The sequence below is a fragment of the Ptychodera flava genome, chromosome 2, assembly GCF_041260155.1.
Source record: "Ptychodera flava strain L36383 chromosome 2, AS_Pfla_20210202, whole genome shotgun sequence".
Classification (NCBI taxonomy): Eukaryota; Metazoa; Hemichordata; class Enteropneusta; family Ptychoderidae; genus Ptychodera; species Ptychodera flava.
In genome coordinates, this window is record NC_091929.1 from 24,017,687 (window position 1) to 24,029,961 (window position 12,275).

A 12,275-nucleotide genomic window follows, 5' to 3' on the forward strand; every position below is an offset into this window, starting at 1 on the left:
CAACAGCTCCTTTCCATCCCAACGAAGTTTGAATTACAATATTTTGTATATGAATAAGTATCCTGAAGTACGCAAGCCCTTTCCATCCTAACAAGACCAAAATTACAATTTTATAAATAAAACATAGAAACTCGTCCTGACCAAGCGAGATCAGAATTATAATTTCATCCATAAGGCCAAATAAAAAGATATGTTTGTTTCTGGTAACATGCCTTCGAAAATTGGGGTAGGTAGATGGGAGGAAAATTTTGTTTACTTACCTTTTTCTTGGCTGAGACACTTAAAATATGGTAAATTTAGAAAATTTACAAATATACAAATACATCCAGGGTCGCTTTTTTTCTTGGGTAAGTCAGGTTACCAGAAAGACACATTTTTTGTTTGTCATCTTGAAATATACAAATCCTTTCCCCACCTTGGCAAGACTGGATTTTCAGTATGGTTAGTTATAATGCATTACAACCTGTAGAGAGCCCTTGATACAGCCACTAGCTAGATTTATGACCAGATTATCAAAGGAAATTACCCTTCTACAGATTTTCCTTTTAGCTTGATGTGCTTTAATGTCCACATTTTCCTCCTATCTAAGCAAAGTTACTGCCTGAAATCTATCAAAATAATCTTTACACAGCAGTGACCACTGAAGGGAAGCCATTTTGTGCCCGGCTATAAATCCTGATTAATGTCCCATCCTTTGTAAATTTACCCAGTCATGGCATTTCTAAAGACAAATATCATGATGAAATGTGGTCAGGTCTCATTTCTAGTTTCTTGTCATCACAATATATTTTCTTCTTAACGTTCGAATCACGCAATCCCAAAAAACACTGTGTTACATTATCGGAAAATATATAGAGAAATATGAAGATATGGTTTTTATATGTAACCAAACAATTTTTACAAGTCTTTTTACAGTGTCAGCTGAAAAAAAACACAAAATTGTCAGTCTGTGTATCTCACCATAGTTGTTAAAAATTCTTTGAAGGCAAAACGCCAAATGGGAAAAATGAAATATTAATTGCACGGCGCAGAGCGGTTAACTCTGAGATAAAAGAAACTGACACATTATGAGAATGAATATTGAAGCCTAATCAATATTCTATTTCTGATCTTAATGGGCATTTGAAGCTTGAATGCCTTGTTGCCATGGTAACACGCCCATTGATTCTTCAAACTACCAAGAAATTTGTGTGAATTGCACAGTTTGGCCTGCAGTGGAATTTTCAGAGCAATTTCACTCAGCTTTTCTGGTGACACTCAACAAAATAAAGTGAACCAGCATCAGACATAGCGTACTGATACTTTTCTTTAAAAAATATCAATAATCTCCAATTAGATCTTATTGACTTGAGAAATTTTTAGATTACTTATGTATGGTCCAATACTCTGTCATATCTTATTTTCATACTTTTAACTAACGAGAAATCTTTCTTTTTTTGAAAATTGATCAAAATATTGTAACGTGCATCCTTGTAAACACCACAAAATCGTCTTTGATACATGTACTGGTACGCTGCCAAAAATCCTATATACCGTAATAATATGAGACCAGTCACATTGGTCATTGCTAAATCATGTTCTGGTACTATTCAAGCTGATGAAGTCATATAAAACCGTGTGAAAATCTGTTCTGTGTCTGCAGTAGTCACAAATAGGAGATATTTCTGTACTGATATTTGTCAACTCGGGAGTGGAACAGCAAACAAACTGACGTCATTTAGGAACTGAAAGTGTTTTGATCTCTTGGTCTGATAAACAGTAAATTTAACAGATGGTTTTAAAATGAAAATTACATATTTCCCTAAATGTTTTGTTTATGACCAGAAGTTAACTTTGCCAGCTGTATGTGTGTCTCTCTGTTCCTGGAAAGTGTCCACCGTCAATACATGACACACACATGGAAAACAAAAAAACAAGCTTGATCAAGAATGACTTTTATGTGCAAAATGTATGTGTTCATTAGAGGTTATATATACAGAGGGCGCACTTCGTTGTGATTCACACGACTTCCTCTCTCTTTTCTCTTCCTCTCTCTAGCTATGTATGCCAAAGGGTTTATCATTCCGGACGGAGAAAGACAACCGGGAACCCAAATTCCATTCATTTCTCATCACCAGAGAGGATGGCAGCAGAACCTACGGCTCAGCCCTCACTTTCTACGAAGAAGTCCATTGCAAACAGATCTGCCTGGCCATGCAGTCGCTGCAAACAATGTACCAGGCTGAGTTCAGTAACAGGGGCATTAACGTTACGAGGATTAACGAGTTTGCCGCGGAGCACGACGCTCCGAGACCGACTTTCTCAACCATCAGCAATTACGACATGAACAAGGACTGCCTGTATGTGACAAAGTGCATCTGTGTTATCACCCAGCAGCAGTTTGTCCGAGCATCGCGCAAGTTTCTAACGCAACTGTACGATGCTGTTGCGGCAAACGAGAACCCTCCCCTGCCGATGGAGAGTTACATCCACAATGTACTATACGAAGTGCCTCTGCCCCCAGTGGGGAGGAGCATGAGATTTAATGGGGTGAGATCACCAGTGCTGTGTCAGAGACCGGGAACTCTGGAGCTGCCGCTGTGTGACTTTTCATTCCGTGAACTTTTCACTCTCCTTGACGTGGAGAACCTAGTGCAATTATTTACATGTGCATTGTTGGAGAACCAGATTCTTCTGTTCTCAACAGGTAAGACATTCTCTCATCTCAGTATAATGCATAACTTCGTCCCTTGGCTTTGTGAGTACTATAGAGTCAGCATAATCATGAAATGTTATTTTGAAGTTTGCTAAGTTTGAAGTGTTCGTTTGCAATGAATATTCAAATTTGATAATGATCTGATTTGCATACCGTATGTGATTGACTGATTGGATTGCAGTAACAGCAATGTGGTACTTTTCTGATAAACACTCTTGAAATGTTTTACATTTCTATCACTCTGGTGTAAATGTGAACCATTTCTCTTCCGTTTCCAAATAAACAGGTCCGTAATCACCATTGATATCAATTGGTTTAGGCCAAACCACAGTTTAACAGATCCCGCATTTGCTGTACATGTTATGTCTTTGCTTTGATTGAGATGCATCGGTATTTAAGCATTGCATTTGTTGTATTTCATGATCAAGATTCTAATTTCAAAAAAGGCTTACTTTACCGTCTTTCCTACATCGCAGTAAGCGATTATCTGTGTAGTAGCCCTGGGACAACAATAACTATTCGATAGAATACATAATATGTCTCTCTGTGTGGTCTAATGTGACTCATTAGTTTCACAAAGTCAATTTGCCAACTTTTGAAACAGGAAGTAGGGTTTATTTCAGATACACAGTTCTCGTATCCTTGGAAAAATGAATTCTTCAGACATTGTTCATTTCAAATTTTCAGTCTAGCTTTAATACTCATGGTTGCAATGTGATATTTCTGATGTCAATTTGTCTATTTCTTACAGATTACCAAAGATTGATGCTAGTCGCTGAGTGCCTAAGTACTTTATTGTTTCCATTTACATGGCAACACGTGTATGTTCCCATCCTGCCAGCATCTATGTTACATTTCCTGGATGCGCCAGTTCCCTATGTGATGGGTCTGCACTCGTCCGGTGGCCAGGACAGATCCCAGCTGAATCTTCCCAATGAGGTGAGTATGGCCAGTGCAATGCTGCCCTCAAGTGGCAGATGTGCAAAATTCTTAGTGATATGCTGCCCTCTAGTGACCGGCTATGCAACGTACCTGTGTGACACTTGTCTTAAACTATAGCACTTGATATGCAAACTTCAATGTCATTGTGGACTTTTCATAGGGAATTTGGGGAGGTTAAGTGAGCTTCAACTTTGTCTTTGTTTTCTCATTAAAAACCTGCTTTATTTCAGGCCTCCCTTTGTTTTGTTGATATTGACAACCACATCGTTGAAGTACCTGAGGAATTACCCCAGTTCCCGTACAAATCTGAATTCATCCTGGAAATATCCCAAGTACTAGACAGATTCAAAGTCTCAGTGGACAGGGATCAGGATCTGGGATTCCACGAACCTGATTCCAATTCCAACTCAAGGCAAGGTTCGTCCTACGATCTGTACGGGCTCCAGGAAAGCCTCAACGTGATCAACGCGTCTATGCAGAAGGACGACAGCTACGACAACGAAAGTCCGAAATCGGGATCAGCAGTGTCCAGTCGGAGAGGTTCGCAGACTTCACTATCCACTGTGCCAAATAAGAGTGAATTCTTAAGAAACAATGAGATCGTATCAAAAGTAGCCGCGATCGCAAAACGTACAGGCGTCATCAAGAGTATATCGGATGTTGAAGAGGCCCCGAAGAAGGCAGACAATGAGAAAGACAGTGTCTACAAGTACAGTAAACTGAGCAGGGAGGATATTGATGAGTTGACGTTCAATAGCGCGGTCCGAGAAGTTTTCTGTTATCGCTTTGTGCAGATGTTCCGTAACTACGAGTCGTTTGTGATCCAGCCCAACCAAGAAATGGAAGCATGGATCAACGCTAGGGAACAGATGCAGAATTTTGATAAGGTAAGGGTCTCGGAACATCATCAATCACAAAAAAAAAAGAGGCGAGCAGGACAACTGCATATCCCAGGCTTATAGAGGACAGACGAAAGAGGATTTGCAAATAGTCTGGTGTGGCATATCTAGTGTATTGCTGAATGCAGTGAAATGCAGCAAAAATGATACCACACTGTAGCCACAGGGAATGTTCAATGTCTTGCCATAGAAGCAATCATTGTAAGTACCAGTATGCCTACACCCCTGCGTCCAGTGTACAGGAGAAGCTACTCAATCAAAAACAATAGGGTTGAACCATATTTAGTAGTAACAGTTAAGGGGATGGGGTAAAGCTGCACATAAAATGTGTGAAATGTTCAATATCAATTCCAACTCAATGAATCAACTTTTGTCAACTGTTGAAAATTTAAGCAAAATACGTCCATCTAAGGTGTTAGACAACAGTTGTATCATATTGGCAGTCATATACTGATTTGTTGTATGTACTATTTTATAGAAGACAAGAAAATCACTATGTTTCAGACATCTTTTGTATATATTTATTTATTTCTGATTACAAAAACTGCATCAATGATTGTCTTCCAGGCTGCCTTTCTTTCTGATCAACCTGACGCTGCAATTCCGTTTCTCTCACCGTTCATCGAGAGTCAGATGTTTGCCACGTTCATCGACTGGAAGATTATGGGTAACTGGGAAGAGATGGATAACAATCTCAGAGTCTTTGAAGCAAGGATTGATAACTACAAAACTAAGAACACTGATCCAACGGGCAGTGTGAAGACGCCAAACTATGAACACGCAATATCTGTAAATGACTATGGTAAGTCATCTTACTAATACTTAACCTGTGCACCCCTGGTTCTCTTTGCACTGGACCAACTTTGCCATAGAAGATAATAGGACCATACCAAAGTTGGGCAATGTGCCAAGTTTGTCCTTCTTTAGCCAGACACCTGAAAAATTGAACACCCGTTCACTAACTTGGCTGGCTATTTTCTCAGTCATATATTTCAACATCCTTGAAAGATGTCATGCTTTCTGTTAATTTCTCCCCGTCCCAAGCTGAATACAGTATCCACCTATGTGAAATATTTTTGAAAACTCCAGTTCACCATCACAGTACACTTATACATTTGTGCATGGTATATTCTTGTATAATTTGAATTTGGTACATAGACAAATCACAAAGGACATGTGTAGACATTTACCAGTACTGTAGGGTATTAAAAGTGATCGTAGCTTGCTATCCTTGGAGCGTTCATCTCCCACTTTTGTGAATTATTTCATCAAATGATATTTATAGATTGGGTGGAGTACAAAAATAGTGAATCATACATAAATATATGCCCGTTTATCAGTACCAGCATATTATCCTGATGTCAGTGTGACTGGAATATAAATAAAAAGAGCGTAACGTACAAGTGCATACACAGATGTTACACTGTGGGTATAGTAATTATACTGGGCAGGTCTCAAAATTTATCATGTTGCTATGATACCAGTATTAGTCACACATGTTACAATGTGATCAATTTGTAGCAGTTGCTGCAAAAGAATCAGTCTGTACTGAAAATTTGCATATGTATAATCAGCATAACAATACATGGTATTAGCATAACAATACCCCCTGACCTTTTATCCTTTGTCACAGAACATCTGATAATACGCAGGGCAACCACCGTTGATCATATAGCAGTGTCGCCACATTTGTTGTCGACAAACATAAAGAGGAAGCATGAACCGGGCGTCTTTCCGGAACTGAATGCTGAAGCCTTGGTGAAACCCGTCACATCCCATAGGTGAGAACACTTGGTATACTCTGTTACAATGCCACCATATGGCAATCCGTAAAATGTTGCAAAATTATCCACATATTTCTGATAAGGTTTAACCTGTTTTCATATGACAATGTTGCAAAATAATACAATAGAAATTAATGTAGTCTCACTTTCATGTACTTACTTATGAATTGAAATGTACAAAAATGTTGTCTACAAATATTCTGATTAATGCTTAAATCTCGACGTTATTGAGAAAATCCTCTCTTTTCTTGTTGAAATTGAAAGTATAGATATCACTAATGAACTAATGTACACTGAAAAAGTATTTGTTGATGACCTTGAACTTTATTTTATGAGAAAGCTATCAATAGGAAAAATTGCAGACTGCCATTTTGCTTCAATTTTGCTTCTTCGTTCAAATTTTATTGAGCTCTGTAACCTTTACTATAAATTGTTGGAATGAAAATACACAGTAAAAGTTGTAGACTGTATACACAAACCCTACCAGCATATGTCAACATTGTCTGGCCTTGCTATTTTTGTGTAAAGGTTAAACAATTATGATACAGTCTAGTTTTGAACTTGGTGAATGCAATGGCTGACAAGGGTTTCTCACTTGCAGACTCAAAGTTGAAAGCAGTCTAAATTATTGATGTTGTACCGGTATTACATCATAACACTTTATTGAAATTCTGGCATCAAATGTCGAAAGGAAATTTTTCTCCACCGTAGAGCTTGCATGTGTTCTGACCATGCTATATTGCGAATATAGTGCGGTTGTGTTCACATTTTGACCAATCAGGTTGTTGTATTTTTTGGCATCAATATACTTGTAAGATATGTAACATAAATGATATTTGACAATTTGATAAATGACAAGAAATATATAGATGAAAGAGTAAGCCCTCATATACCCACTGCAATATGTATCAAGATTCTTACTGTGCCATAAGTTCGTTCAAAAATTTAGGAATGAATGAGTAAACATGGAATTTTTCCCCCTGCAGTCCAAGCAGAGCCAAGAGTAAAGCTCAGTGGAGAAGAAAAGACAGGCAACACCAACATGCCGAACATTTACAGTTGAAACAAGATCAGAGAGAGGTAGGTCAGGGGTCAAAATTTGCATAAGTCAGCAGGCTCCAATGTTCTGTGGTATGGAAAATAGATCTTTGCTTCACATAAACAATAACGCCATATTTGAAATATACTGAAAATTTTGTAAGTAATTATTCCTTTTATGGATAATTCTTTGCATTCTGTCAAACCTTTGCCCGTAAATTCAATGATGTGCAAAGTAAAAAATTTAAGACTTTAAAATAGAGAATTTAATGGTAGGATGTGAACAAAATATAGTGGTTTAGCTCCTATTTACCATGTATTCTATGATCATCAATCATATATGAGATATTGCTAAGAGTTTTTTCCCCCTTGCTGTTGCCGTGTCATGTCATACGTACTTACTTCGAAGCGGTTTATTGTTTATACAATACTTGTACTATGTTGTGCATAGTGTTTGTGTGTAGAATAGATTTAATCGCTGGCTGTGTCGTATTTGTGGTATAATAGCATATACTGCATGTTAATAGATTTGTACATTTAGAATGGTTGTTGTAGAAAATTTAGCGATATTTCATTGTATTTCTGTGATATGTAATGTGATAATTGTATCATTTTGTCACTCAACTCTGCATCTGCAAGAAGAAATTAAGGTTTGAAAAATGAATATGAAAAAATTATTACATTCCAAATGCTATCCTGAATGAGATTCTGTTTTAATGCAAATGAGGAATAAGTCATGCATGTCATTAGTGACAACGTAATAATGCCTTGTTGTATGCTGATGTTCTGGACACTGAAAAATTTACAAACGTTCATTTTTTTTAAAATGTGTAACGATCCATCCATTATTTTAATGTAAGGAAAATATTACACTTAATATAATCAGTAAAGTACCTTTTTTTGCATGGCACTAACATCATTGGTTCATCTTTTGATCATTGTCATTACAAGGTTTACCTGGCTGATAAACATATGAAAAAGTGGCTAGTGAGTTTTCCATATTATATTATCGTCATTGTGTTGTACCAACGCTGTATGTGTAGCCTCTGGTTTTGTCTCCCAGTAGCTGCAGTGTATATTTAGATGATCTTTTTCCTCTTCATGTAATCCAACACATTCAGGAATTTATCCTGAAGACAGTTAGAATGACTTGACAAAATGTATGGTTTACCTGAAGACATTGGACCCATTCTTTATTATGAAAACAAACTGGGGTTTTCTTAGAGGGCCTCCAATAGCTTAGTAAAGCAACTGGACCCCCTAGAACTACATTGAATAGTAATGTTCTTCAGCCTTGCCAAATACAATTCCTTTGATGGAGTTTGATTATATTTCATAGATTGCAATGTACTAACTACTATTGCATGCATTTCCAATGGTTTCAATGTATTTACATAATATATTGATTTGCTACTTTGTATATTCCCTTTATGTATAACTTGCTGCACTGTAACTTTGTATTATGGAGGCTTTGCTACATGTTAACATTGTGCCATGTATAATCTGCTACATGTTAACTTAAATGTTGTACATAATCTGCTACATTTTAAACATTGTTCACTTATCACTCAAGGAGCCTGCACTCTCACAGCCCCTCATTTGCTATGCAACACGCAATCTCTGTATTACAAAAACAGTGATGCACCCTAAACTGTCTGACAGAGCAAGGCCTACAGGCATTACCTAGCAAAACCTCACAAGCTATACCAGGTCTCTGAGCTCAGCTACAGTAAGCTTATGTACTCAAGGGGTAGAAGATGAGGGCCTCTGGGCTGGGCTACAGTAAGCCTACGTAGTCAGGGTTAGAAGGCAAGACCATATTGCATAGCCAACGAAGGGCTATGAGAGCCATGCAATATTCATGTTCAACCTTAACCATGCAAAGTCAAGCTGTATTGCAGATGATGTGCAGCATGTCCTGAAAATATTCCAGTCTCACAAAAGAACGCACTTTGTCTTGAAGGCAGGCGAACACCATTGCCAAAAGGAGGCATCTCACAAAAGATTGATTTGAATGGATGCTCGTGCTATTTGGTATTTGCGTGATTGGTAGACTGTGTGGAGTAATTGGAAAACTGTGTGGAGCGTGTCAATACTAATTCATCTACCGCATGCTACTGAACAAATTTATCATGCTTTGTTCCTCTGCAGATAGCTTGATCTCAAGACCATTACAGTTATCCCTTATTAGCCTTTTTTCCAGCATCAAACAATGGTACACCTAGCCTTACTAAAGCAGAGTCGTGTTTCGGAAACCCCAATGAAAAAATGACAGAAAAAATACAACAGTACCTAAAAGAGGATGTTCCATATACTTTGTATGGATTTCTCAAAATGCCATTGAAAACAATTGACCAGGCAGTTGTAAATGAGTTCATGCAAACAAGACATGTCAAGCAAAACGTTAACATGTGCATTTAATGTGTGTTATTTTGATTGATTCTCAGAAATACATTCAAGAAGCCAGGGGTAAGAGTATCCGAGCGCCGCAGTTACTTGACATGTCACCGGGTGTCATGGCTCAGACCAACTGGAAATTTGTTGAGGGACTTCTTAAGGAATGCAGGGTGAAGGTAAGTAGACCAAGAAGATTGATGTAATCACTTTACATTCTAATATTATAAATAGGAGATAACCCTATATTATAATACCGTAAGCTAGATTGTGCTTTGTGGACAGACATTTAGACTCTCAAATTTTTACAATTTTTTTCTGATCTACTGCTTGTGAGGGCTTGTTTTAAAGCTCTTGGAAGAAAAACGTTTGCTGTCTTTATTTTTCAAAAATAAAAAATTGTACTTTTCTCTACAAAGTTAAGGCAGGGATGGCGGCCATTTTGAATTTCAAATTTCGGTAAATGTTAGGTAATTTGTTTCCCAAGTACCAAACTTTGCCCGATGACCCCTGATTTTTGTGCTTCATTTTAAGAGAGAATGGTTGAAAGTTTACTTAAGGAAAGTTTGAGCAAAAGTTTAAGTCTTTCACTTTCGAGGCATATACTACCTCAATGTGGCATTCCATTCTTATAATATTTTAGTGTCTGAGTGCAGTATTTGACCTGCAGTCAAATGTGGAGTTGGCCAAGTCAAGAAAAAAGCAATTGGGCACAATCCCAAAACCTATAATGACATGATTCTAAATTGATACTATTGTAGGGAGTCCACTAGATGTGCAGCAGGGTGCAAGACACTGCACATATAAATATTTGAGATCTATACATAGTATTGACCATGGATGTTAACATGTTTATAAGATGACACAAAAGGTGGATGTAACTTCCCAACAATATTTTATAAAGATAGTAGCTACATTACCATTTGCGCTATTTCTCATTCCCTTACAGACAAAGAGAATGTTGGTTGAGAAGATGGGTCAAGAGGCTGTGGAGTTAGGTCACGGTGAGGTCAAACTGACCGGTGTGGAAGAGAACACACTCATAGCCAGTCTCTGTGACCTTCTTGAGCGTATATGGAGTCATGGCTTACAGATGAAACAGGTATTAAATCAACAAAATTCAGTATACAAATTTTTAACATTTCTCACGATTTTCTGTAAATTTACTTTGCCTATGACTCATCATGAGATTCTCTTTAATATTTTGTACAATGCCAAACAAAGTTTTGATTGCTGACACTGGTTAAGCAATGTATGGTAGAAGTATAGTATGATGTTTGTAAGTATAGTATGACGTTTGGAAGTATAGTATGATGTTTGTCATCCTCAACTATGCCAAATTTATGACCACATTTTGTCTGATCCCCATACCAAACCTGTGACTTACTTTCCATTTCTGTTCAGTTTTCTCAAATTACCTTTTTTTGTCCTGATCACAGGGTAAATCTGCATTCTGGTCACATTTATTGGCTTATAAGGAAATGAAAGCCAGGAAAGATTCCACATCGAGTCCAAATTTTCTGGTACCAAGTAAGTTATGTCAACAAAATCCAATATTTTCCATTCAAATATATATTCTTTGAATCTCGAATATTTTCCATTTAAATAATTAATCTGTGAATCTCACTTTGCAGTATGTTTAAGGAAAACATTCATTTAATATTTTTAAGGTCATTTCATGTCAGCATCTTTTTAGATTGTAGTTACTGTCATACAATATGTGTGTGATGAAATTGCCGGTACACAGTGTACTCTATTTAATGAAAAAGTGTCATTTATTGAGAGTCAATTCAACTAAGGGATGGCAGATTGGAGAGGATAGACTGAATTGTGTCGCGTTTGGAGACTTTATCAAATTATCTACATTTTCTGGCTTACTATATAGGCCAGGAAAAGTCTAAAAGATATATCAATTGGAAAAACTTCAAAACAATGTCCAGTAGTTTAGATTTAGGAATCTGGTACATGTAAGTTATTGGCTTAAAGTCTCAAGAGGACAGATTTTGATATTTTGATATTGAATTCTTAAAGAAGTTGAAGCAAGTGATATAATCCATACAGATCAATATGTGTTTCCTTTGTGTCCTTAATCACAACTTCTGAAATACATTCACAGCATACATTACACATATTCAAGATGTTCAATCATCATAAGTCGTGCTAAAATATCATACATTGAATAGGTTTTGTGTCCAAGCTGATCTGGTCTTGCCCACAATGTTATCAAAAGAGGGCGCTCTAAGAATAGGTAAACAAGCAGTCCAAACCAAAAAAGTCTTTAAAACAAAAGAAATTTACAGAACTTTAAACATGGATGTTTTTGAAAATTTAATTTCTTTATATCCTGGTCACAAGTTTGCCTCCAGAATTACATAATTAGTATATGTGTTGGAATTTACTTAATATTTCAAGTGTTTCCAATGTATATACGATATGCCTCAATACAGAAGAAGATTGTTCAAATAGGATAGTACTACCAGAAGTAGGACACAAAACCTGTGGCAATGATTTTCATAAACAATA

At 37.0% G+C, this 12,275-nt stretch overlaps 1 protein-coding gene across 5 annotated transcripts in view; it reads left to right on the forward strand.

The window, feature by feature from the left end:
- LOC139117359 (DENN domain-containing protein 5B-like) overlaps positions 1-12,275 on the forward strand; it is a 51,177-nt gene that overhangs the window by 20,720 nt on the left and 18,182 nt on the right. For 3 of the 5 annotated variants that reach the window (XM_070680403.1, XM_070680420.1, XM_070680430.1), the window contains exons 3-12: positions 2,038-2,686; positions 3,447-3,634; positions 3,868-4,524; positions 5,104-5,338; positions 6,170-6,317; positions 7,307-7,400; positions 8,310-8,345; positions 9,806-9,931; positions 10,702-10,854; positions 11,192-11,282. In XM_070680403.1, the coding sequence (XP_070536504.1) occupies positions 2,038-2,686; positions 3,447-3,634; positions 3,868-4,524; positions 5,104-5,338; positions 6,170-6,317; positions 7,307-7,400; positions 8,310-8,345; positions 9,806-9,931; positions 10,702-10,854; positions 11,192-11,282 (2,377 nt within the window). The remainder of the gene's footprint in view (positions 1-2,037; positions 2,687-3,446; positions 3,635-3,867; positions 4,525-5,103; positions 5,339-6,169; positions 6,318-7,306; positions 7,401-8,309; positions 8,346-9,805; positions 9,932-10,701; positions 10,855-11,191; positions 11,283-12,275) is intronic. The other 2 variants (XM_070680410.1, XM_070680440.1) reach the window with 1 other exon arrangement.